The 25,887-nt window shown below is 42.1% G+C and overlaps 1 protein-coding gene across 5 annotated transcripts in view; it reads left to right on the top strand.

Annotated features, from left to right (window-relative positions):
- Positions 1-25,887, top strand: part of KIAA0319L (KIAA0319 like) — an 88,815-nt gene that overhangs the window by 7,802 nt on the left and 55,126 nt on the right. For all 5 annotated transcript variants that reach the window (XM_026516695.4, XM_026516694.4, XM_026516696.4 and 2 more), the window contains exon 3: positions 21,112-21,641. In XM_026516695.4, the coding sequence (XP_026372480.1) occupies positions 21,112-21,641 (530 nt within the window). The remainder of the gene's footprint in view (positions 1-21,111; positions 21,642-25,887) is intronic.

Raw genomic sequence — 25,887 nt, 5'->3', positions numbered from 1 at the left:
GTGTGCTCTTGACTCCCAAATCCATAGCTGTTTGTTTACTCCTTTCCAGAGCACACAGCCACGTATGTCACACTTTTCCAACTGGATGTCTCCCAGCTACCTCTAACTTAATGTATCAAGACCAAACCCGTGGTCCTTTGCCTCTCTTCCTTCTGTATTCCCTATAACAGTGAAAAGACCACCTCCACTTGCATTCCGAGGTAGAAATCCCTGAGTCATGCCACACTCCTTTCTCTCCTCCACGTTCGAATCACTGTTCGTAGAGTCCCGTCTCATGCTTCCATGCAGAGTGCTCTGTTCCTCGGCATTTACTGTTAACTGTTCTCACTGAGGGATTCTGATGCAGGTAAACATAAGCTCCTTTCTGACATGTTCCTTGAGGCCCCTGGTTTGAACTTACCCTTTATGTTCTCGTGGGGTCTGTACATCTCTCTTATACCATGCTATATACTGTGTGGTTTTAGGCTGTGTTGAGGGGAGATTCAGAGGAGGTCTTGCTCTAAAGTGTGGTCCTTAATCCTAAGGTGAGGCCTTTCTGGTGTCTGCCGGTCTGTGGTGTTCATGTGATTTCTTTGCTCTGGCAGAGTCAAGTTCCAAAGTGCTCTTTTTCCTGCCCCCCCCCCCCCCCCCAGCACTGCTTGACCTCTAGTGATTCTGTTTCCCTCTCAGCCCTGTAACATCTACTATCTAATAAACCTCGGGTCTTGCCCTGTACCTTTACATTCTAGTCCTCATCCTGGCAGGGAACCCTCCCAAAGGACTTCTGGGGCTCCCTCTTCTCACAGCTCCTTCCTCTCCAAAGTCTCACCACTGCAGGTCTAGCCGAATTCAGAACTCTGCTTCCGGGGCTCAGTGAGACCCCTGTGTTCTCTTCGGGTTCCAGCTTTTGGTGCTGTGATTGGGAAGTTGTCCCTTAACAGAGAACTGGGCAGTTGTAGGGCTCACTTCAAGTTTCCTCTCTCTTGGGGATTGTAGCCTATACCGCCTGTCATCTCCTGAGTAAAAACACTTGTCTGTGTATTCTGTCCAGTTTTATAGGTATTTACGGTAGGTGGTGAGTCTGGTACCAGGTATGCCAAGGAGTAACCTCTGTTCTAAGTCAGTAACTTAAGTAATCCTAGCAGACGTGGCTGGGAGTAGACAGCTACTAGGATTGATCACTTATGTGTCTGCTTCATTAAACTGTCTTAATCATAGTTACATACCTAGCATTTAGCACATAGTAGGTGGCAATAAAGGTTTGGGGTTAACCTGAAGATAATGCTGGAAATAGCACCACGTTGGAATATACATGTTGAGAATTGTTCTTTCCTACTCTGTTTTTCAATCTGGGCTCGTTAAATGGGCACGTCACTTCCTAGGAGGGAAACAGTATTTGGAAGGTAATCTTTGCTCTTTTTTCTGCCTTTGTTCTCTCCCTGAATGGAAGAGTGATTTTTTCCTGATGGGTGAGATTGGAAAAGAATCCAGTTGTATGGAATGGCCAGTCTTCAGGATTGGCATGTGCTCTCTCCCTGCCATGCTCTAACTGGTCTGCCCATGCCAGGACAGCCTGCATGTGTCCGATTGGCTAAGTTTAATTAAGTATTAGAAAGCCCATTTGTGACTGTACATCTAAGCTGTGTTCTCCAGTCATCACTTATTTTGAAGATGATATATTTTTTTATCTTAGTGAGCACACATGCAAGCAAGAGTGTGTATGTGGGGGGAGGGGCAGAGGGAGAAGAGAATCTTAAGGAGAACGTGTGCTGAGGGTGGAGCGCCACACTGGGCTCAACGTCACAACCCTGCGAACGTGACCTGAGCCGGAACAAGAGTCAGATGCTTACGCGACTATGCCGCCTGGGTGCCCCTATAAAGATGATATTTTGATCTCCATTTACCTCAGCCGTATTTTTTATTTTTTGTTTTTTATTTTTTAAGTAATCTCTACACCCAGCATGGGTCTTGAACTCACAGTCTCCGAGATCAAGAGTCACCTCTATACTGACTGAGGCGGCCAGGCATCCCTGACGTATTTTATTTTTTAATTAGTCCCAAACTCTGGGTGGAACCCTCAACTCCCCATAGAGACTGCAGATGGGACAAAGGCAGCTTCTGGTTTAGCAAGAAGTCTTTTCCCCACTAGTTGTCATTCTCTTTTTGTTCTCATAACTGCCTGCATTTGCCCCTGGCAGACAGAAGTCACCTGAACTCAGTTTCCTCCTTTGCCCCTACCCTTTGGTTGTACTTGAGGGCTACAGTACCAGACAGACCAAGTGGTATCTTTTTCTTTTAAGAGAGTAATATATTTTGACCATGCATTGGTCGTATCTTTAGGAGAAAAGCATTTTCAGGAGACTTTTTAGGGGGCATTATATCTCTGTTCTTCTTGCTGGGCTCCTAATTTAAGGTGGATGACTAATGGAATATATCTCATAGTGATGAGCCTTCAGCAGGAACTTTCTCCTGCCAAACTGTCCTATATTCGTAACTATATTGCTGTACAGGAAGGTGATAAATTATTAATCCTAAATCTGTCTCCTCAGATTGTAGGATAATGAGTATATGGCAGCTGGAGAAAGGTAGAGTTTTCTGGTTGTTAACACAAACTGTGCAAGCTTTTTGATTCTAAAATTCAGCTAGCATCGAGCAAGTCTTTGGGATCTTGTTATATCACAATTTAATTGACCTAAGATCAGTGAATATCCTCTAAAATTAACCTTTCTCCCAGTGAAATGAAGTAATTGTGTCTTGCTTAAACACTCTTCAGTAAAAGATAATCATTTTAAGTCTTGCTGTGTATCTTGGAGTATAATTTTGGTGGGTACTTTTTGCCCTTCAGAAACATAATGCAAACCCAAATTTATTTCCTAACTTGTGTGAAGTGAAGAGGGATAAGAAAATGGCATAATTGGGCAGTAAATCCAATGTGATTTAAAAGCTGTCTGAAATGGACTTGCATCAGGAATTCCTCAAGGGAGGGAATAATAAAAGTGGAGGGATTAATAAAAACAAAATAACAATTGCAGGGCCAAAGCAAGCCTTTGGGCTGATTTTGGAGATTTGCATAAAAATCTTACTGATTGGAACATCTTCCAATTCATGGTATCGTGTGGAAATGGTAGGAACATGATCCAGAACTGTGTGTGTGGTTAGTGTTTGGAGTCTCAGATGAGTACTATTGAGAAGTTCGGGTCAAAATGCGTAGCTCTTGGTTTGAGGGCTTGCCTTTTCAACTTTCTTTCTGATCTTTCATCCAAGAGCTTCATTAAGAAAAGTCAGCCTGTGTGGTTAAGATCCTTGAGCCACTTTTGATTTCAGGCAGTAATGGATAAATTTTAGAGAGAAGTTACAAGAATGGGTCTTGACTACCTACCTATTCATCAGCCAAGTCCTGGTTCTCTCATATACTGGGTGGTGTTAACTGAAACCCAGGTTTCTCATCTACAAAATGAGAATGACAGTATCTCTCATAGGATTGTTCTGAGGACTAAATAAAATGTTCACACAAATATTTCACCTACTCCCAGGTGCGTAAATAACAGTTCAGCAAGTGTTAACAGTAGTCATTATAAAATGATAATGTAAAATCCTATTCGATTAAACTCTTCTCTAACCCTAAGATGACTCAGTGGGCAGCAGGTTTGAGGTCTCTGCTAGCTTCTTTTACCTCCGCCCAGTGGATCTCAGTTCCCACATTTTTTTAGAAGTAGAATGCAGGCAGGCAGCTGGCCTTTCTGCATTGTCAGGAAAAGGAAACCTCCATTCATATGGCTTTATAGGCCTGAGGTTGGTTGAAGCCATGCCGTGACAGAATGAGCTATCTTGTATGTTTTCCATACTTATAACATGCCACTGAGGAGCAAGACTGACTACTTGTTTCCTCTTTTAGCCAGGGATACTTTTCCTCTGGAAGAGGACTCTGTTATGCTATCATGACAGCATCTGGCCCTCAGCCCCAATTCACTTTCCCCCAAACTGATGATGTACCCATGCTTGGCAAGGCCTTGTGCTAGGCCTGGTTATTGCTTTGACTGGGGCTGATTCAATAGCACTTTTGGATATTGTGTCTGAAGTAGCTTGCCAGAGTTAGTCCCTTCCTTTGAAATACATTTATTGTGTACCTACAATCCTAGGCATTAGAAATGCAGTGGTAAGACAGACATGGTCTCTGTGCTCCTGGAGCTTGCAGTGTGGTGATTCCTTTGCCATTCCTAGGGAACAGGAAATCTCTTTGAAAGGGATGGTGTAAACTGGTATCAAGTTTCCCTTGAAAGAGGCTAATGCCTCCCTAGGGTCCCAGGGTAATTCAGTGACAGTGGAAACCCAGTCTTCTCTGCAAAATCCTAGAAATATAGGAGACAAGGCAATTTGATGTCTGGCCTCAATAGAGTGACCTTCTGCTAAGAATTGTGTAGGTGAAGCTCCTGTCTACAGTACAATATGTTTCCAGCTTTCCTTTTTGATCCAGCCTACTCTCTCCACCATTAATAACCCATGTCCCCAAATAAGCGGGGAGGGTGGTTATCTGGAGATTTGGGAAAGTGCGACGGCTGCAGCCTTTACCTCTTGGAAGTGTTTGTCCTCTGGTGACTTCATAGTAAGTATTAGATATACCTAGCCAGTCAGCTCTTGAAACTCTTTTCTGCATCAGTGTGCTCCTGTCTTTTTGGCATCAGGTTGGTTACTCAGACCCTCTGGTGAACGGTTCCAATGCTTAGCCTCAGGCAAGCACCAAATTCTACAGATTCTGAACTTCTCTGGTTAATCACAAAAAGAAACTAAAATACCTTAAGATAAGCAGGAGTTAAGAATGTCCCTGAAGGGTGCATTAACCATCGCAGACACTGTTCTAGGAGAAACAAAAGCATAGAGGAATGCTGGCCAAGGCCTATCTGACCCCACCAACTGCAGACTTCCGCTGCGGTGAGTGCCCGGTATAGCTCACCCCAGTTCCCCTTTTCAAACCCTCCCAGTGAATGACAGGATTTTGAGGAATGCTGTCTTTCTTCCAACTGGCTTCACATTATGCTTTGATTCTAATCCAGCAGCACATTTGCGTTTGAAATAAATGTGTGCTCACGGATTCTCTCACTTTTAGGTAATAGGGGGAACGACTGGTATTATCAAACCTGGGAGATGGGGAGTTTATATTGATCTGGTTTTCCTTCTCTACTCTAATTTCAGATTCAGACTTAAAATTTTGAAAGGACTGGCTTTTCAAAGAAGTGACTCCTCTGCGTCTGTGTGTATCTGTGTTGTGTGTGAGAACACAGCTCCGTGTTTATTGTCCTTAAGTGGGGGTAACCTGAGTTAGCTGGAGGCTTACGGAAGTGGGCCAGGTAAAATGAGTGGGTCTTAATCAGAATAAATGGAGAGAGAAGCTGAAGAGCCCGATGCCATTTCAGAAAGTTGAGTAATCTGCATCCTGCTGGGTCAGTCTGTGGCCTTTAGCCCGAAGCAAAACAGCCCCAAGTGCAGGAGCAGTGCGGAGCTCTCCCCTACCTGCGCGTTCTGTTTCAGCAGTCTCTAACTGCTCATTTCAAAATCGCTCTCAGCTTTGCTCTCCAGGGTATGCTTATAAGCCGCACCCTGACATTTCTCACAATGCACTTTTCAGATAACAGGGTGAATTTTCATGTTACCTCTTCTGTGAAAGGTTAAAGGGAGGGCTTGGCCTCTCAGCTCCGCTAAGCAGACCTTGAGCAGGGTTGATTGCCCAGGATGGTCGAGGCAGAAGCAGAAGTTGTCTGGCCTTTCCACGGAGACTTTCACTGACAAGCATACCCTCCTTTCCTTTCCACGCTGTTTTGATTGAGCTGTTTCGCCTCCACTCTTTCATACTTCACGTGGGGGTTGCTGCCTTGGCAGCATGGCTGCCTCTGTCAGTGGGGAGGACAAGGTAAAGAGCGAAGGCCCTGTGTGTGATGTGTTTTCAAGGGTTTTCCTATGTGTCTGTGGGGAGTGTGTGTGTGAGACACACATTTGGATATCCTTATTGCCCTGCTCAGAACTAATGTCACTTTTGAAGCAGCAGAGTAATATTGCTGTTTTACAGATGATGATAAGAAAAGGCCAGTTTCTCTGTGGCTAGAGGGAGTCCATACTGGATGATTTGGTAGTGAGAGGTGTTGACCATCTTGCCCCAATTTTTATTTCTGTCAGGAGATTGTGTATTACAATGAATTTGAAAATGGAGGTATAAGAGAAAGACACTTGTAAGTACATGTCACCAAAATGAAGTCTATTAAGGGCCACATGACTACAGTAAATAAACCAAACAAGACAGATTATCTGAATGTTGGTGCTGCATTATGTTGATGACTTTAACTAGATTACACTTTCCTAATATTTGTGATCCCTAGTTCTTTGTATGCATTGTCTTATATTCAGTGCCTTAAAATATGCTTACTGCATTTTTAATACCTTCTCTAGATTGCTTAATTCAAGTCACTTAATGATAATTAATATCTAGGTGTTATGTACATACTGTAGATATATACAATTCAGGTCAACAGACAGGGTCTCCAGCTAAATAAAACCCAGTTCCTGCCATCAGAGAGTTCACACTATGGAGGCAGAGATAGATATAGAAACATAAAGAAGCATGATAAATTCCAAGATATGCCATGGGAGCACAAAGAATCGGGCAGGGAAGAGCTGAACTCTGTTCTATAACAGGCTGGTGAGACAAGTGATATTCTAATCCCTTTGAACTTCCTTCTCCCAGATTCATTTGAAGTGGTTTTTAACCTGCAGAGCTCTTTTCACTTCTTTATCTCAGAGGGAGAGGTGGAGAGACGAGTATGTACAGCTCTGTAAAGTCTGGAGAATAAGAGCCCTGAGAAAATTATTTCTGTACAGATACAGATTGGCTTGGATTTAATTTAAATAAACTGGCTCTCAGAAATTCTAAGAATACTAACTACTCACACAGTTTTGCTTTCATTTACACACAGATGAGAAAGCATCTGTAGCTCTGCATTTTATTTGCTATAAGCAAAAAGTGGTTTAAGATATTTAAGTATTCGAAGCTTGGTTGTATTGAGTCCTCACATGTCCCAGTTCAGCCCACTGCAAGGTGGTGTTTTTTTTTTTTTCTTTTTTTTTAGTGACACTTACATAATTCTCCAAAAAGAGAAATTTTTAATGGATAAATTGACATAAACTTTTCCTTTATTGGCCATATCTGCTGAAATAGCACTTCATGGTTTGCTCTATTATTTCCTTATTTCCTCGCAAGCTTACTGCTATTTTATTTAATTTACATATCTCTGCCACAGTCCTCTAAATGACCTTCTCTTGAGAAAACCAAATCAGCCAGCAAAAAATTTTAAAAACCTTCCTGAAAAACAAAGCAGTGCTCTGATTCAAGGTTCACTGTGTGGGTTTCCAGAAAAGGTTGGTATGATTGTGACGAATGCAAATAATTTATCAGCCCTGCAGTCAGAGACAGCAGTCAACTGCAGGTTTTTAACAATAACATCTATAAGTGGTCCGTATAGGGAATTGCAAGATTCATCACATCATACCTGGGGGCTTTCTCTATAGAAAAACAATTTCTCTTTAGAACCACTTTTATGTACAGGACGAAGTTTATCTGTTATCTTCTGATACCTGTGCTTTTTGAAGTACAAAGCCAGTGTTACTTAGAGAGGTGTGGGTTCCTTCATGCTGTGGCTTGGAGGCGTGCTCTTCTTGCTGACAGCATTCTCCAGTCTTTTAGTCATAAGGTGGTGGGAGAAAAAGCGAAGCAGGAGGTTCTGAGTATGTTATATGCAGCCGTATAACCCCCTAGTTACACGTTCTTTGGTTTTTGGTTTTTTTTTTAATCATTTGCCTCCATTCTGCCTTTAAATATTATAAAGCCCTTGATGACTGGATCATTTTTGGTGACTTTATGGCAGGAGAGCTATTTTCAGCTATACCAGTGTTTTGATATTAATACTCTTACTTCCTGCTTGGTTGTGAAAATGCCTTTGGACTAAACTTTAACAGATAGGTCTTTGAAACTTAATAGCAACTGTATCCAATTAATGCAAACTTTTGGTTTTTTAAAAGGTATCTGGTAGAAGCTAGAGGCATTGACTGGTTTCCATCTTTTCCACCTAGGTGACCAAAACTTTGAGGAGTTTTTTCTTTTCATTCTCATCAGTGCTCAAAAGAAGGAAAATTGAATGGCTCTAGATGTCATCCATGATGGGTGGCCGTTTGTCTAGGTGAACTGGAAACCATTCTCCACTGTCACTTTGTTCAGAAAGTTCTGTGGTGAAAGCCTGTCTTTCCTTTCAGTGAAGTGGAGTGACCTGAAATAGCTCGGGGAACGGAACTTTGGTTGGTCCTTTCATGAGCAAAGATTGCTTTGTGATTTGAAAGGATTTTTTAGTTTAGGCAGGAAAGGCTCTTTTCTAGCTGGTTACATTAGAGTCAACAATCTCTTCTCAATCCATTTGGCTGTTCTTCCATTTCTCTTTTGCACATCTCATGCCTCCCATTCAGTGCTCTCTTCAATTTAATTCAGAAAGCCATTTCTCGTTTCTTAGTGAACTGGGAGCTTTGCTTTTCTCTTCTGTCCCTGCCACCTTTTAGCCAAGGAAATTAATTAACATTAAGGAGCTGGTTCAAATGATGACAACTCAAGTAATTCCGCAGTGGAGGTGACATCTTTTCCTAGATTTTGTTAGTTTAAAAAATTGCATGAGTTTATTTAAATAGTGGGTCAATGTTTAAAATTAAACAAGCATTTTACTGGGCCTACAAATACGGAGATACCATTACAACCTGAGCACTTAGACAGAGTGGGTGAGGTAGACCAACAAACATGATCCAGTGAGAGAAATTCCATGATAGAGGATACGCAGAGAGGAATCTTGGGGTGAAGGTCTCCTCAAGGAAGACTTTCTGGAAGAAGTGGTGCCTGTGCTAAAGTGAAGTGTAGTAACAACAAAAGTCATGGCAGCGATTATACGCTGAGCTCTAACTACATGCCAGGCAGTGTGTTAAGTACTTTGCATAGCTTACCTTTTTTTATGTCTATAATAACCCTGTGAGTTTAGGTACTGTTACCATCATTTCTGTTTCTACTCATGAAGAAACCAAGAAAAATGACCCAAGATGACACAGCTAGTTAAGTTGGCTGCATAGAGATTCAAACCCAGGCAGTCTTATTTCAGGGGCCACAGCCTCAACCTGTGGGGTGGGGGACAGAACATGGGTGAGCTGGAATAAGGGTGTTGATCTTGATATGGAATTTTCTTTTGGAAACAATGTTTTTTTAACTCAGATTTCCAGAAGGTTCTCTATGATCCTCACCTTGGAGACTGGATGTATTTTTTTTTCATTAAATCAAGATTAAATGAGGGTGGTTTTCATAGTTCCTTTAACCATAAGATATCAGTATTCTGCTTTAGGTTGGTAGATTAAAAGAACATTTTCCTCCTCTTTTGCCCACAAGTATTGCCATCTTCTACAGAGATGTTATGGTTTTTCTCTTCAGCAACTTGCCACAATCCACTGCCTTTAAGGTTTCTTTCTTTTCTTTTCTTTTCTTTTAAAGATTTTATTTTTTTATTTGACAGAGAGAGAGGGTGAGAGAGGGAACACAAGCAGGGGGGAGTGAAAGAGGAAGAAGCAGGCTTCCCGCTGAGTAGGGAGCCTGGTGCAGGGCTCAATCCCAGGACCCGAAGGCAGACGTTTAATGACTGAGCCACCCAGACGCCCCTACCTTTAAGGTTTCTTTAGCGACAGTGTTTACAGGAGGGGACTTAACTCTTCAGAGTACTTTTTTTTTTTTTTTTAAGATTTTATTTATTTATTTGTCAGAGCACAAGCAGGGAGAGTGGGAGGCAGAGGGAGCAGGCTTCCCACTGAGCAAGGAGCCCGACATGGGACTCGATCCCAGTACCCTGGGATCATGACCTGAGCCAAAGGCAGATGCATGATTGACTGAGCCACCCAGGCGTCCCTCTCCGAAGTACTCTTAATCAGAGAAGTGCTTCAACGCTCAGGTTTTGGGATCAAGTGGCTGGAAGCTTGTTTTCCATCTAGCAGATCATCAAGAGTTAACGTGAATGGTGGCTGTGAGATACCTGTGGGGCACCTGGTTCCATGGGGAGTTTGTCTTTGATCAGAATGGTCTTTGGGAAAAAATGGAAACGTAACATACAGTCAAGGGAAAGGAGTCAGAATATGGACACAAAGCCTATTGATTCTTATTTAGCAGTTAGTTTAGTTTCAGCAAATCACCTACACCACCACATTTAACAAACTGTGCTCTTAACAAAGCTAGGCACACAGCAAAGGCAATGAATGGTAATTATTTTCTTTTCAAAGGGCTGCTTTGTGAGGGTGCTGCCACCTTTCAATCTAACCTGTGTGCAGTTGAGGAAAAAAGTGTTGGCCCTTTTGAAGAGGAGAGAGGGCACCGGTTATTACCCTGGCTTTTTCCAAACTTCATAATACCTGACTGTGCCCTTCAGAGGATTTAGTTACCTCCTCTGCTTTGCTTTTTGAATGTGCTAACCGCCGCGGGAGAGAACTGGTGTGGAGAGTCACTGGAACCATTTTTGTACTTGTTTGTTAGTGGGTGTGCAGGTGACAGACATGCTGACAGTCAAAAGGAAGGTGGAGGGTGCCCCCTGAGGTGGTTTGTATTTGAACAGTTCCTGTGAGTTGTTTCGGGGATTGATAATGTGCCTGCTTGCCTCCTTTCCGTATGGCAGCCATCTTGGCCGAGACCTAGCGCTTCTGAGAGAGCGCATACTTTAGGTTATAGCTGCAGGAAGATAGTTGGTGTGGAGCAGAGTTCAGTCACTGACTCCACCAGATTTAGGGCTGCTGCTCTACTGCTTGGTTCATGACAGGTATAATCATCAAAGGAAAGCTTTGAATGGATTTTTGGCCGTATTATAAAATTGTGAGATTTTTAAAAAAGAATTTTAGTTTCAACGAATGTTAAAAGTAAGTGCAAATTTTGCCTATATAATGTTCTCACCAATCATTATTGTCCGCAGAAACTTGGCTCCCCTTCCCCCACAGCAGAAGAATGTACCAACTGTTTGGTTTTTGGTTTTTTGAAATAATACTGGCAGGGCATTCTCTCCACTCTCATTCCCATCATGTCAGCCCTTCCACTGGGATACAATTTGATGAATTTGGTTCAAGTATGAATTCCCAGTGACCTTAACAGTCTGGCTCCTAAGGTAGTGGGCATTCTGTCTCTGCTTCCTTCTTGGTTGCCAGCCAGAACAGTTTCCAAATTAGCTGGAAAATTTACAAATGCCAGAGGCAACAGCACTGCCTCTCAGTGTTTCTGGAGTTGTTCATGGCTTTCTGTAGTATTTGATGATCTTCTTCTGGCAATAATTTATATATTCTGTAGACTTTTCCACTCTGCCACTTGGAATTATGAAACCTGGTCTAGATTTTGTGCTAGATTTATTAGAATTCTGTACTTTGAGAGATGATAATGATAAGTGAGCATTGCTAGCTCCAGAGCTTCCAGTTTGGGGGTTCCTCCAGGTAATACATATGGGAGCTCTGTATTCTCTGCTTTGTCCTGGCTTTAGAAGGAAAGGGATTGGCTCTGCCCTCCTGTACTCCACCTGGGTAAGCTTTCTACATGCTCCTACCAACAGTAAGTTCCAGACTTTCCCAAAGGGTTTTCAGTCTAAGGTTCTATGTAAGCCCTCTTTTGTAAGGATTTAATATTGCTTTTGCTTAGGTCCTGGGAGCAGAGCCAGGCTATGGTGGCGTGGGCAGGAGAGGAACTGATCTAAAATTGGAGCTTATTTTCATCTTACCTTTTATCCAAGTTACTTCTAGAATCCAATATTGACTCTACCGATGCTCCCCTGCTTCCTCCTCTGATGAACTCTTTTTCTCAAGAGTAACAACAATGAAAATTGAATCTTAGAGAGGTTAAGTTACTTTTCAAAGGTTAAATTATAGTAAGTGATGGACCTAGAGCTGAATCTGGAACCCATGTCTTTTAGCCATCTAAGAGGAATAATGATGATCCACTAAATGAATGGGAAAGAACTGTTTTCCCCCCATATTTTTATTATTGAACACGTAATGGAGCAACATTTTTTTGAATAACAGTTAATAAAAAAATAAGTCAGTCAAAATCCCACTAAGTAAACATGTGAACTGAGAGATCGGAGTACCTCCTCTCTTTATTGGGAACTATTGGGATTAATTTTCTTAGCAATGCCGTAGCCAGTTAACCTGCCCTATGCTTCACATTTCTTTTACTTCTGGTCACTGTCAAAGTGATAAGGACCATTTGTCCTTTTCCAGGTGCTATTCCCTTGAGCTAAGACAAAGGAGCAAATTGTCAGGTAAGAGTCACATGACTCAGATCTTACCCATCACTAAGCTTTAATAATAATTTTAAGAATATAGCAATCAAGAGGTCCAAGTGAAGTAGGGGGACTCTGAAACATCCTGTGTGAACACCTAGGTTGTTCCGTCCATCATTGAACATGCTCTCTCTTGCCCAGAGTAATGGATCAGATCTCTAACTGAGGCTTCCAGGTCACCTCACAAAGCAGGGGGAGTGTTTGGGTTCTGAGATGTTTCTCTTTTATATTACCAGATAGTTGTATAGCTTATGTGACATTCTTCAGGGAGCCGTGGAAGCAAAAGACCCTTGCAGGGCAAACCAGTCTTATAGCTAACTCCCCCTCCACACCCACTTTTATCTCCTCTTCTTTCAAAGATCTGGATTGGACCAGAGCTGCTAGCAACAACCAGGGAATTAGAATTTTTTGCTCCTTTCCCTTTGACCTTGTAATTCCCACAAATTTCCTTGACCATTTCCCCTGAGTCTAAATCTGTTCCCCCAAATTCCACAGACATCCTCTGTGATTTGCCTCAAAGCTTTCACCAATTATACCAAGCATGGATAGGCAGCAACCCTGTCATCAGTTCATCATCATAATTTTCCATCCTCTCCTTTTTTCTTGCTAGAAAGTGCCTTAACCGTTGTGATTTGTGTGAGTCTGACTTGACATTCCTGTATAACTTTGTGCTTTTCAACTCACATTTACCACCCCTCCCTTCTCAGCTTTTTCACTGTGACAAGAATCCATTGAGGTATTAAACCCTCTTTAGACTGAAACTTATGAGTTAAGACATTAGATAGGGAGAATGTTCTGAGACCCCGGTTTCTCTTGGAGAAAGACACGGTTTTCCCTTTAGCTTGCAGGCGATGGTTGCTCATTCTTCCAACTCCCATGTACCTCCAAGTTTGGAGGTGGAACTGATGTCCTCATCTCTCCTCACTGTCACTTCTGGAACAGTACTCCTCCAGTGTCATGGAAAAAGTTCTGCTCGTTGAGGTTTATACCACTTCCTACCCCTAGTCATTACTCATCTACCAACCATCATTCACTCCCCTCATTTATTGTGGCATATGGACCTCATCTCTTTTTGAAGTCTTGTCATCGACCTGGATGTCTTCAGTATGACCCACCTGATACCAAGCCACCTGGTTTCCTCCATATGCATACATGTTTTTATTTGTGCATTCATTCAAAAAGATATTTTGGGGCACCTGTAGTGTAATGTGTCAAGTGCCATGCCAGAATTGGGGGTGCAGTAGTGAGAGATAAAAAAAAAAACAAAGCAGACATGGCCGTGTCATCCTCGAGCTTACAGTGTGGTGGTGGGGAAAACACTGAGCAGATGATCACACAAAGAAATGTAAGTTTATAAGTGCTATAATTGCTTTAAAGGAAAGAGGCAACAGGGCCCGAAGAGTATATAAATGGAGAGGCCTGACTTGGCATGGAGGCTTCTCTAAGGAGATGATGGTTGAACTGAAATCTCATAGGTGGAGCTAACTGGGTAAAGAAGGGAAATAAGAGAGTTCCCAGTAGAGGGGGCAGCATGTGCAGAGCCCAGTTAAGAGAGGGAGCATAGTCCTTTGAGGAATGAAAGAAGGCTGGTGGGTTGGAACATAATGACTGAGGGAGAGCCTGCGACAAGGTTGGGCCAGAAAGGTAGACATGGTCTAGATCATACAGGATCTTCTTAGGTTATGTTAAGGATTTTGGTTATCACTCTAAGAGCCCTGTGGGAAGCCAGTGACATTTTTGTTTATTTAAATTTTTAAAATTTATCTTTCAAAAGATAATACATATACGTTGTACAAATTCAAAAGGTAAAAAAGGGTATTTGGTGAACAAATAAGTCTCTTCAGTCTCTTGAGCTACCTCCTTTCCCCTACTAAAGGCAACCATGCCAACTTCTTGAATATTCTTCCAAAAATAGTCTATGCATATATATGCATAAACATTATATTCTTTTCCCCCACACACAAATTGTAGCATACTAGACACACTGCTCTGAACTTTTCTTTTTCTACATAGTGTATCCTGGATATCGCTGCATACTAGTACTATATAGAGTAGCCTTATTCATCCCCGTAACTGCGTGGGTCTTCTTTAATTTATTTAATCAGTTCTCTATTGAGAAGTTTAAAAGTTAGTTCCAATATTTTTTTATTTCAAACAACATATAGTGAATATCTTTTTTTTTTTTTTTTTTTAGATTTTATGTATTTGCTATTTGAGAAAGAGAGCGAGAGACCAAGTGAGTGTGCGTAGGGGGAGGGGCAGAGGAAGAGAAGAGAGACTCTCAAGCAGACTCCACGCTGAGTGTGGAGCCCAACACAGGGCTGGATCTCACAACCCTGAGATCATGACCCTGAGATCATGATCTGAGCCAAAATCAAGAGTTGGACGCTTAACTGAGTAAGCCACCCAGGCACCCCTACACTGAATATCTTGATAGCATGTCACATATGCAATAATGTATCTGTTCAGTAAATTCCAAATTTAGCTACCTTTATTCTATAAAGGCTGAATTTCTTTCCTTCAGAGTACTTACTTTAGTTTGCACTCCTACATTCATTATTGTGTCTGTTTAACCTCTGTCTCCCCATCTAAATTATAAGCTCCATCAAAGCAATGCCTAGCGTGAAACAGATGCACCGTAATATTTGTTGAATGGATGAATGAATAAAGAAATAAAGATAATAGCTGGGTGGGAAGAAAAGGTGCCTCATTACTTAAACTTTTGAGGTTATCTTTTACAAGACAGAAATAATTTGCATCTCTGTAAAAATCAAAATCATTTGTAACTTATCAGTCTTCTGTGAGTTAACATCCAGATTTAGGCTCTACTCATTAGTTAATAGTAAGTCAAACAAAAGTACATTCTCTTAGACCAGGGGTTGGCAAACTTTCTTAAAGGGCCAGATGGTAAACATTTTAGGCTTTGCGAGTCTTAAGATAAAAGCCTGTTGCAGCTACTTATCTCTGCCATTGTGGGGGTACCTGTGTGGCTCAGTTGGTTGGGCATTGGCCTTCAGCACGGGTTGTGATCTGGGGTCCTGGAATTGAGCCCCAAGTTGGGCTTCCTGCTCTGCAGGGGAGCTTGCTTCTCCCTCTTGTTCTCCCTCTCCCCCTGCTCGTATGCTCTCTCTCTCTCTCTCTTTCTAACTCTGTCTCTCAAACAAATAAATAAAATCTTTAAAAAAACTGCCATTGTGGAGCAAAAACAGCTGTGGACAATATATAAATAAATGAGTATAACTATATTCCAGTAAAACTTTATTTACAATAATAGACAGTAGCTGGAGTTGGCCTTTGAGCCATAGTTTGTTGTGCCTGGTTTATTGAATCAGTAGTGATATCCCTTCTTTCATTCCTGATATTGTTAATTTGTGACTGTTGTCTTTTTTTCTGTCATCAGTCTGACTAGAGCTTTATCAGTTTTGTTGATCTTTCTAACAACCAGATTTTTGTCTCATTGATTTTCTGTACTTTTTATTTGTTTTCTGTTTCATTGGTTACTCTTATCTTTACCTTTTCCTTTCTCAACTAATTTGGATATAATTTGCTTTTCTTTTTCTAGCTTTTACGATGAAAGCATAGATCACTGATTAAAAAAAATTTTTTTTTTTTGGCTGTTAATGTTTGGCCTTCATTTTTCCAGATCCTTTGGAATGTATATAATATAGATGTAGAAACAAAAAAAGCTTCGTTTTAAAAAATATAAATAAGACCATCATATATAAATTTTCTACAACTTTTTAAATTTTTAAAAAAATTTTTAAGAGATTTTATTTATTTGAGAGAGAGCGGGTGAGCATGAGTGGCGAAAGGGGCAGAAGGAGAGGGACAAGCAGACTCCCCACTGAGCGGGGCTCAATCCCAGGACCCAGTGATTATGATCTGAACTGAAGGAAGACACTTAAGCAACTGAGCCACCCAGGTGCTCCCTGCAACTTGCTTTTTTAATTTAAGGTATCATGGGAATATTTCTTTTCTTTTCTTTTTTAAAGATTTATTTATTTAATTTGAGAGAGAGAGAAGAGAGTGCGCGCGCATGAGCTGGGGAGAGGGGAAGGGGGAGAGGGAGATAGAGAAAAACATCCTCAAGCAGACTCCCTGCTGAGTGTGGAGCCCAATGTGGGGCTTGATCCCCGGACCCTGAGGTCATGACCTGAACTGAAGTCAAAAGCCAGCCACTTAACTGACAGAGCCCCCCCAGCACCCCTCATGGGGCTATATTCTACCCCATTGTTTTCAGTTGCTGCATAGTATTCTATACTATTCTATACTATTCCGTATTGATAGACATTTCAGTTTTTCAAATATTTCACAAGTACAAACCATACTATAATGAAATCTTCACAAGTGAGAAGTTCTTTGGCATAGAGGTGCACAGAATATTTTTGTTAAATGTATAATTTATTGAATGTCTTCTCTTTGATGCTCGAAGGAGTAAACTCTTTCCGTGTGATTTACCACGCTAACTACATTTGGTGGCTCTTTGTTATGAATTTTCTTATGTTGTTTAAGGGTTGAACTTTGGAAAAGTCTTCCTACATTCATTACATTTCTGAGGTTTTCCTCAATATGGCTTCTCTGATGTTCAGCAAGGCTGGAGCTGTGCCTGAAGACTTTCCTATATTTCTTGCAGCGATAGGATATTTGTCCAGTATGAATTCTCTCGTATCCAGTAAGCTCTTTACAAAGGCTTTCCCACAGTCATTTATACCATAGGGTTTGTTTGCACTGTGAGTTTTCTGACGTCCACCAAATGATATATACCTGAAGGATTTTCCACATTTATTTCAGTGATAGGGTTTCTCTCCTATATGTTCTTTCTTCTCTTCTCTTCTCTTCTCTTCTCTTCTCTTCTCTTCTCTTCTTTCTTTTCTTCTTGGCAGGGGAGGGACAGAGGAAGAGAGAGAATCTTAAACAGTCTCCACTGTGGAGCCTGATGTGGGGTTTGATCTCACAACCTGATCATGACCTGAGCTGAAATCAAGAGTCGGTTGCTTAACCGACTGAGCCACGTTGATGCCCCTCCTGTATGTATTCTTTGATGACTAAAAAGGGTTGAGCTCTTCCTAAAGGCTTTTTCAGGTTCATTACACCAATATGGTTTCTCACCAGTATGGATTTTCTGTTGAGTTATCCCTGAAAGCTTCCCCACATGTATTACATTTAAAAGGCTCTTCACTGTGTATTCTCATGATGAGTAAGGGCTGGGTTCTGAGCAAAGGCTTTTCCCAGTCTTCACATATGGAGGGTTTCTGACTGGTATGAATTCTCTGATGACTTAAAAGGATAGAGTGCTTTTTGAAAGCTTTTTTCATTGCATTTATTGCATTTATGGGGTTTCTCTTTACAATGAATTCTCTGATAATTAATAATCATTGCATCCTTCTTCAGAAATTTCCACATTGAGTACATCTATAAAATTGTTTGCTTATGTGAATTTTCTGATGATTTAAAGGAAATGAGCTGTTCATAAAGGCTATCCCACATTCTTTACATTAATGGGTTATCTCACCTGTAAGATTTTTCTGATGGCTGATAGAGGAGGAATTATATTTAAAGACTTTCCCACATTACAGTGCTGCTTCTCTGTGGAACTTTTGTCCTCCCATTCCAGACTTGTATCAATGATGACACCTTATGTTCACTCTTCCGGAGCTGATCCTTCAGAAATATGTTGCTTTAGGACTGATGCCTTTTTTGCAAACCCATACTCCTGGACTGTGCAGGCACCTGGCAGAACTTTGCACACCTCTTTCCAGGGCTCTACCCCTTGCTCCAGTTGGGTAATTAATTTTGGTTTGAAAAAGAGAAGCCCCTCGGAGTCCCATGGTTTTCTAGCATCACATCCCTGTGCATGTTCCACTGACTGCATCCAGGTGTCTCCAGTCAGTCTGGGTAAAGGGCACAGCCACATGCCTAAATGTCAGTGATCCCTGGATGTGTACTCTTGGTAGTCTTGGAGCCCTTTGTCTCCTTAACTGTTCTCTTAGGTAAGGGCAGAAAATCCTGATAAGCCAATGGTTCCAGAGTCTAGAAGTCCAAAATAAAGGGTTGGTACCTTCTGAGACTCTGGATAGAATCCTTCCTTGACTCTTCTTAGCGTCTGGTGGTCACTGTCAGTCGTGGGCATTCCTTATCTAGTAGCTGTATGGCTCCAGTCTCTGCCTCTGTCATCACATCGTCTTCTCCCTGTGTGTCTCTCTAGATGATCGATTTTAGACTTTTCTTATTTTCTAAAATAAGCATGTTAAACTATAAATGCCCCTCTAAACACTGCTTTAACTGCATCTCATGAATTTTTATATGCTATGTTTTCATTTTCATTCAGTTCAAAATATTTTCTAATTTCCCGCATGTCATCTCAATCCATACTTGGGGTAAATTAGTATTCAGTCAAAGACTGAAAGGACCATTATCCAGATATTGGGAGCTCTTTCTCTGTGTTGCTTCCTCCTTTCTGGTTGTTCATTCCAAAATTCTAGTTATCACAGAACCTTAACCTCTGTTTCCTCAGCTCAGCAACTCTGCCCTGGTCTGCTTGGGCTCTCCTTCCCTGTGGCACTGTCTGTAGCACGCTTCCATGCAGAAAGCCAGGGCGGTCATAGAGCTTACCTGTTTGCTTCCTTCCTCTTTGGGATCACAGTCCTGGACTGCCTGTTGTTCATTGTCTAAAAACATTTGTTTCATATAGTCTAGTTTTCTAGTTGCTCATGGTGGGAGGGCAAGTCCTACGGCAATTCCTTCCACAGGGGAAAAAGTGGATGTCATGGTACGTTTTAAAAATTAAATAAAACAGTGGCTTACAGAAAAGTGCAGGTTATTTTCATCTGTGTGGACCTCTTCACTATGTTAAATGTGAGAGAATTATCCTGAGAAGAAGGATGGAAAGTTGATATAAAGGTTACTGATGTAACCATTTATTGATTTCAACAGAGTCTGTATACTCAGATAGCTGTTACCGAGAGTCATACCATTGGTTACTGTGTGGGAAGGTGGATGGGGATATGAGGGGTATTTCTGTAGCTCTTGGTAGCTTCATTTTTTTTCATAGTTGCTATTTCTTCATTTTTCTTAAGGAAGTTCTATTTTTTCTGGGTTTCTAAATTGCCTTGTCTGATGTTAGGTCCGTGCCAATGTCTCTCTCTTTTCTTTTAATGAACAATGGCAGATTGGCTTCCACAGCGCCTGCTCAGTAATCCAGAAGCCTGCCTTTATTTTCCTCTTCCCTCTCATTTGACTAGTGCCCACATATAGTCTGCCGGACATTTTGTAAGTATTTTCTGGGAGTCAGGGTGGCTTTGGCTGATTATCACGTTGTTGCTCTGGTTAGTCAGAGCCCCCTTTCAGTTCTGTGTACATGCGGACATGATTATCCACGTCTTCGGTGTTTTGATTCTACTGCATATTTTCTGTATGTAATTATTTAGAAAGATTTATTTATTTGAGAGAGAGAGAGTGAGTGAGAGAGTGGGGGTGGGGGGCAGAGGGAGAGAGAATCTCATGCAGACTCCATGCTGAGCATGGAGCCCACATGGGGCTCAGTCTCACGACCCTGAAATCATGACCTGAGCTGACACCAAGAGTCAGACGCTTAACTGACTGAGCCACCCAGGCGCCCCTACTGTATATAATTTTAGAATATATTTTACATTCTAATTCCAGGGCCAGGGCTAGGGTGAAGAAAGAGACACCTAGGGCACAGAATTTAAGGGCGTGCTCGCTCTCAAGGTCGGGTAAGCTAACTCTGCACTTACATGACCCTGAGAGTGTGCACCTCCTTAAATTTTGTGCCTAAGGCACCTGTCTTGCCTCTCCCTGGTTTTGGCCTCTATAACCCTGACTGTGGTTGGGTGCACACACACATATATATATATATACCTATATAACTAAGACCTTAAAATGAACTCTGTATAACGGCTTTCATTTAGAACATGCTTTGACTTTTCTACATATAAAAAAACAGACGTGAGGTAATACTTCAGGAAAATTAATGCCATTCCTGAACTAATTCAATAGTCCAAAAGTTTATCCAGAAGCAACATTAGCTAGAATTTTGGACCTTGTTATTTATGTTAACCCGGTAGGTTACTGCTGTACTTCTGTTCCTTTATTTCTTACCATGACGTGGCTTGTCAGTAGAAAGTTCATTCTAGCAGAACCCGGCTCATGATTCAACTTCTTGGTAATCTGACTACTGCTCTGGCTGATACCAGGTGTGCAAAACTGCCTGACTCTGGCAAACAATTGGTTAGAAAACGGATGAACCTATAACCAACCTGTAAGAGGTTAAGAGTACTCAGTTTGCGTTGCTGCTGGTTCCGGAGGGGGGATTGTTATTCCATCCAGTTTCGCTACCCGTTCTTCTGGTCCCATAGTGGTCACACTGTCCCTGAGAAATGCTAGGACGTGAGTGGGAGGTCAAGTGGTGGGACCCCCTCCCCTGTCCCTCCATACGCTTCTATCAGAATAGCTGTTTTGTTTTTTTTTTCTGTTTCATGAACTGGAGTTGTGTATAAAAGGTCTGTGTGAAACGGACTCATTGAGAAGGGGAACCAGTGATGAATGTGGAACAGTACTTCTATAAGCTAAAGTATCCTGAGCCAAAAAACACTCTATTTTGCTTCTTCTGTTCCACTTACTAGACAGCTTTCCCACCCTCTTAAAAACCAGTCTTCAAAATAGCCTTAAATGTTGGTGTTCAGGGCTCTTTACAGAGCAGTAGTCTGTTTTTATTACATCTTAAAATGTTTTCATTCCTTGTTTTTAGATGCCAGTGAGAGCAGGTGCCAGCAGGCGAAGACAGAATTTGGAGTTGGCCTGAGATCTGGGGGAGAAAATCACCTCCGGCTTCTTGAAGGAACCCCCTCTCTCCAGTTGTGCTGGGCTGCCTGCTGCCAGGACCCTGCCTGCCATGCCGTTTGGTGGTTAGAAGGGATGTGTATTCAGGCCGACTGCAGCAGGCCCCAGAGCTGTCGCACTTTTAGGACAGACTCTTCTAATTCCATGCTGGTGTTTTTAAAAAAATTCCAAACTGCAGATGATTTGGGCTTTCCACCTGAAGATGATGTACCACATATTCTGGGGCTAGGTTGGAGCAGGACATCTTGGAGGAGACAGAGTCCACCCAGAGCTCCACTCAGACCCACTGTATCTTCCAGTGACCATCAGAGCTTACCTAGGAAGCTTTGGAAGAGAGAGAGTCCCAGCGAAGAAGTAACTACACATATAGTGACACAGCGTTCTGAAATGAATGACTCCAAGGAAGTAGGTTATCTGAACACCAGTGGTTCTGCAGAGGTAAGCACATTATGAATAAGGAGCAGAGAAACTGTTAAATCTGCTTTTACATTTGGCACACATGAGCAGTGAAGCTGGTGCTTGTGGGCAGCACTCTGTGCTGAGGAGTGTCTGTATAAAGCTGCCTGGTGTCATCTTTGTGGGTGCTGCCCAGATGTACAAGCATAATTGGACCTCAGAGATGTTCACTGCATGCAAGTCTGACCATCGTTTCAGTAAAAGCAGAAATCTGCTCGTTATCTAGTCTAAGGTGGTTCTTGGCTACAGGTAAGTACAGTTGTGTGGTGTCTGTCTTCACTAATGATTCCACAGTATTTTCTGCCAGATTGCAAAACACTTGATAGATGTGGTTACACTCAAGCTCTCCTCCCTCTTCCCCATCTCCCACGTGTAAACGCATTCCTTATGAGGTAGTTTCTATTCCAGTCAAAGTAGCCATTCCTGGCACCACAGACTAAGACCTGACCTACTGAGCTAGGGAGCCAGATGTGGCCATTAGCCAAGACGTCTCTGGGGTGAGTTCTTACCAAGCTTTATATGCCAAGGGGGTTACCACCAGTAGATTTTATTCTGCTTATTATGTTTCTTCATTGTTGATCTTCCTAGGCAAATGATTAAAAGGAATGAGTCATTCTGTGCTCAGCCTCCCTTGATTGCTGTGACTTATTTTTGTATTTGTTTTGTCCTAGTTGTCTCTGTCAAGTTGAAGCCAGAGTGGGGAGGCTACTACATGCCAGGCACTCTGTGTGCTAATTGTTATACGGTGTCATTTGGTTTAATTTCCATAGCAGTATTTCCAAGTTGGTATTATTAGCCCCATTTCCCTAGTGAGGAAACCAAGGTCCAAAGAGGTTAAACAGTTTGATCGTGCAGCTAATGAATAACAAACCTAGAATTGGAACCCAGATTTAATATTAGGGAAAAACCCTTTCAGTGCAATATTAGAGACATAGTCTTAGGTTTAATACGCCCATAAACATTTAGACATCTCTTGTCGACGTGAGGTCCTTTTCTAAGCACTAGAGATACAAAGGTGAACAAGATGTGGTCCGTGCCCTCAGGGAGTTGACAGGCTAGTGGAGACTCAGACACAAAGGTAGGTATTTACAGTAGTGTGTAATTATTGCATTAGTAGAGTTATGTACACAATTTAGTAGGAACAGAAAAGAGGAGGTGATTCACTTGAGCAGGCAGGTGGTGTGTGTGTAGGGAAGACTTCACAGAAACCTCTAATGTATTTCTTTTTTCTCTTTAAGTGCTTATTACCTACACCAGATTATAATCTTGTTTTTTGAAATTTTAAGCCCAATGTAGATGACATACAGTGTTAGATTAGTTTCAGGTATACAGTATAGTGATTCGGCAGTTCCATATATTACTCAGTGTTCATCAAGATAAGGGTACTCTTAATCCTCTTCATCCATTTCCCCCATCCCTCCCACCCACCTCCCCTCTGGCAACCATCTTTAATTTATTTCTCAAAGGATATGTCAGATTTCACTGGGAGATTAAAGGTAGTAAAAAACATCTGGATAGAGGCACAGTGTATGGAAAGGCTCAGTCTGTTCGCAGATATTTATTGCACAGTTACTATCTGCAAGGTATTATTCAAAGCTAAACACTAGGGATATTATAGTAAACAAGGTAGACATGATTTCTGCACCAACGGAGCTTATGCTCTGGCGAGGAAAACAGACAATACATTTATAATAATTAAATAATTGTAAGTTTGATGTGGGCTTGAGAGGATAAGTGCAGAGTTATATCAGAGCATCTAACAGGGACCTCATTGAGACTAAAGGGTAAGGTTAGGTACCCTAAGTAAAGAAAGTATAAGTTGAGACTTGATGTAGAAAGAGTTTGGAAAAGAAGCAGGCAGAGTATTTTAGTCAGAGAGAGAACAGTTTCAAAGTTTGTTGGGTGCCCTAGAGCATGGCAAGATCAGGAAGTTGAGAGAGGCTGGTCTTATTCAACAAAGTGAGCCAGAGGTGAAAGAGGAGGCTTGTGAGCTGTGGAGAGCCTTAAGGCCTTCTTAAGACATTGGTCTTTATCTTCAGATCAGTGAGAAGTCATTAAAGAATTTTAAGCAGGGGATAACTTGATCAGATATGTTGCTGTGTGGTGAATAGATTGGAGAGGGGCAAGAATGTATGTGGAGGAATTAGATAGGAGGCTCTTCAGGCAAGGGAACCATTACCCTGAAGATACAGGAAAGGGGGTAGACAACAAATAATTCCTTAGAGCAGTGTTCTCAAACTTTAGCATCCATCAGAATCACCTGGAGGCCTTGTTACAAACAGATTGCTGGGCCCCGATTCCAGAGTTTCTGATTTAGTAGGTCTGGAGCGGGGCCTGAGAATTTGCATTTGCAACAAGTTCCTGGAGTGTGCCAGTGCTGCTGGTCTGAGACGCACACATTGAGAACCACTGCCTTCCAGGGCAAGCGGGTTATAATCCAGCACACAGAGGACTGACATTAGCCTGAAGCAGGAGGAGAGACATCTTCGTCATGATAGGAAGGAAGAAATGGGTAAATATAGGTGTAGCTAAGGTGGGTTTATAGGTTTGGTAGGAGGAAATTGTGGTCGTTCTAGTCACATGCCTGTTCTTCTGAAGTGGGGTAGATCATTTCCTGAGAGTAGAAGCAGAGGTAGGTGGAGTGGGCACAGGTAGGTAGTGGGCAGGAAAATCAGAGGTTTGGAGAGAGTGATAAAGATCTGAAATAGCCATCGTGAAGGGTAGGAAATGGCCGAGCAAGTAAGGAAATAGATTGGTGGTAGCACTGATGAGGGAGATTACACATTTATCACAGTGGTAGTGACCTCTGCAGTCGTGTGAGTCTCCACAGTAGCTCTCAGCAGCCCTGTCAAGAAAGGGCTGCTAGTTTGATTTACCCAAGCTTGGAACTTCGCCAGTCTTGTGCAGGAAGAAATCGGGGTGTGGAAATTGAAGTTATTGTCAAGAGAGTGGATTAAGGAGAGACTACAAGAAGATGTAGGAGGGGCTGACAGAGATATGATAGAGGAGTTTGGCAATCAGAGGTTCCATCATGGGAGGCAGACATCGGCGGCACAAATAAATGTGTGTTCTGGAAGACTGGAAGTAGTCATCAGGGGATGGGATATTTGCATTTAAGTTTTTGTTGGTGGAGAAGTTCTGGTGATTATAGGATCTAGGTGCAGCTATGGAGGAGGGTTGCTGAGGCAGAGTAGAGTAGGAATTGATTGGAGACAAGGAGCCCAAAGAACTCAGGAAGCTCAAAATACATGTTACATGAATTTTCCACATAGACATGGAGAAAGACTTTAATGATGATGATGATGATAGCAATAGCAATAGCTAATGTTTACTGAGTGAGCACTCACTATGTGCCAGGTACCATTCTGAACCCTTGACATGTTTTAACACTTCCATACAAGAAACCCTATGAAGTACTATTAACCATCTCTATTTTATAAACGAGGAAACTCAGGAAAAGAGAGGTTAAGGAGCATGGCCAAGGCAACAATAACTAGTATATGGTAGTACCAGGACTTGAACCCAGGCAGTCTGATTCTATCCAGAGTCTGTCCTCTTAACCCTATTACTCTTTAGGCAGGGACTTGGGGTAAAGAGGAATTTTGAGAGCTAGATGTCAAAGCCCTCAGCAGAGCAGGAGGAGGAGGGAAGCAGTGGGGAGAGGACAGTCGTGGTGAGAGTTGAAGTGCACCAAGATGGCAGAGGGGAGAGGTTTTACAGAAAAGCTAGAAGAGGAATGGTCGGCAAAGTGCATTGGGGAGGGGAGCAAATAAAATACGAACCCACCTTCAATCCTGAAGTATGGGAGAGTAAGGAGCCCTCATATTGCGGAGATACATGGGAAATAGTATCCTCAGGGAAGGGCATGCTCACAGTTAAGAATAGGGGATTGGGGACCACTTTATGGGCGTGGCACCTGTGCAGTTGTACAAGTCCAGACACTTAGAAAGGTCCTTTTCTCAGTTTAATGCTCTGCTGTCATTGTCTTGAAATTCTTTTTTTTTTTTTTTAAGATTTTTCAAATTTATTATTTGAGCGAGAGAGTAAGAGAGAGCAAGCAAACATGAGCGGGGTGAGGGGCAGAGGGAGAAGCAGGCTCTCCGCTGAGCAGGGAGCCTGATGCAGGGCTCGATCCCAGGACTCTAGGATCATGACCTGAGCCGAAAGCAGATGCTTAACTGACTGAGCCACCCAGGCGCCCCCATTGTCTTGAAATTCTTAATACTTT

This window comes from Ursus arctos, unplaced genomic scaffold, assembly GCF_023065955.2.
Source record: "Ursus arctos isolate Adak ecotype North America unplaced genomic scaffold, UrsArc2.0 scaffold_32, whole genome shotgun sequence".
NCBI lineage: Eukaryota > Metazoa > Chordata > Mammalia > Carnivora > Ursidae > Ursus > Ursus arctos.
Note: the sequence above shows the minus strand (reverse complement) of the source record. Positions and strands in the feature narration are given on the sequence as shown.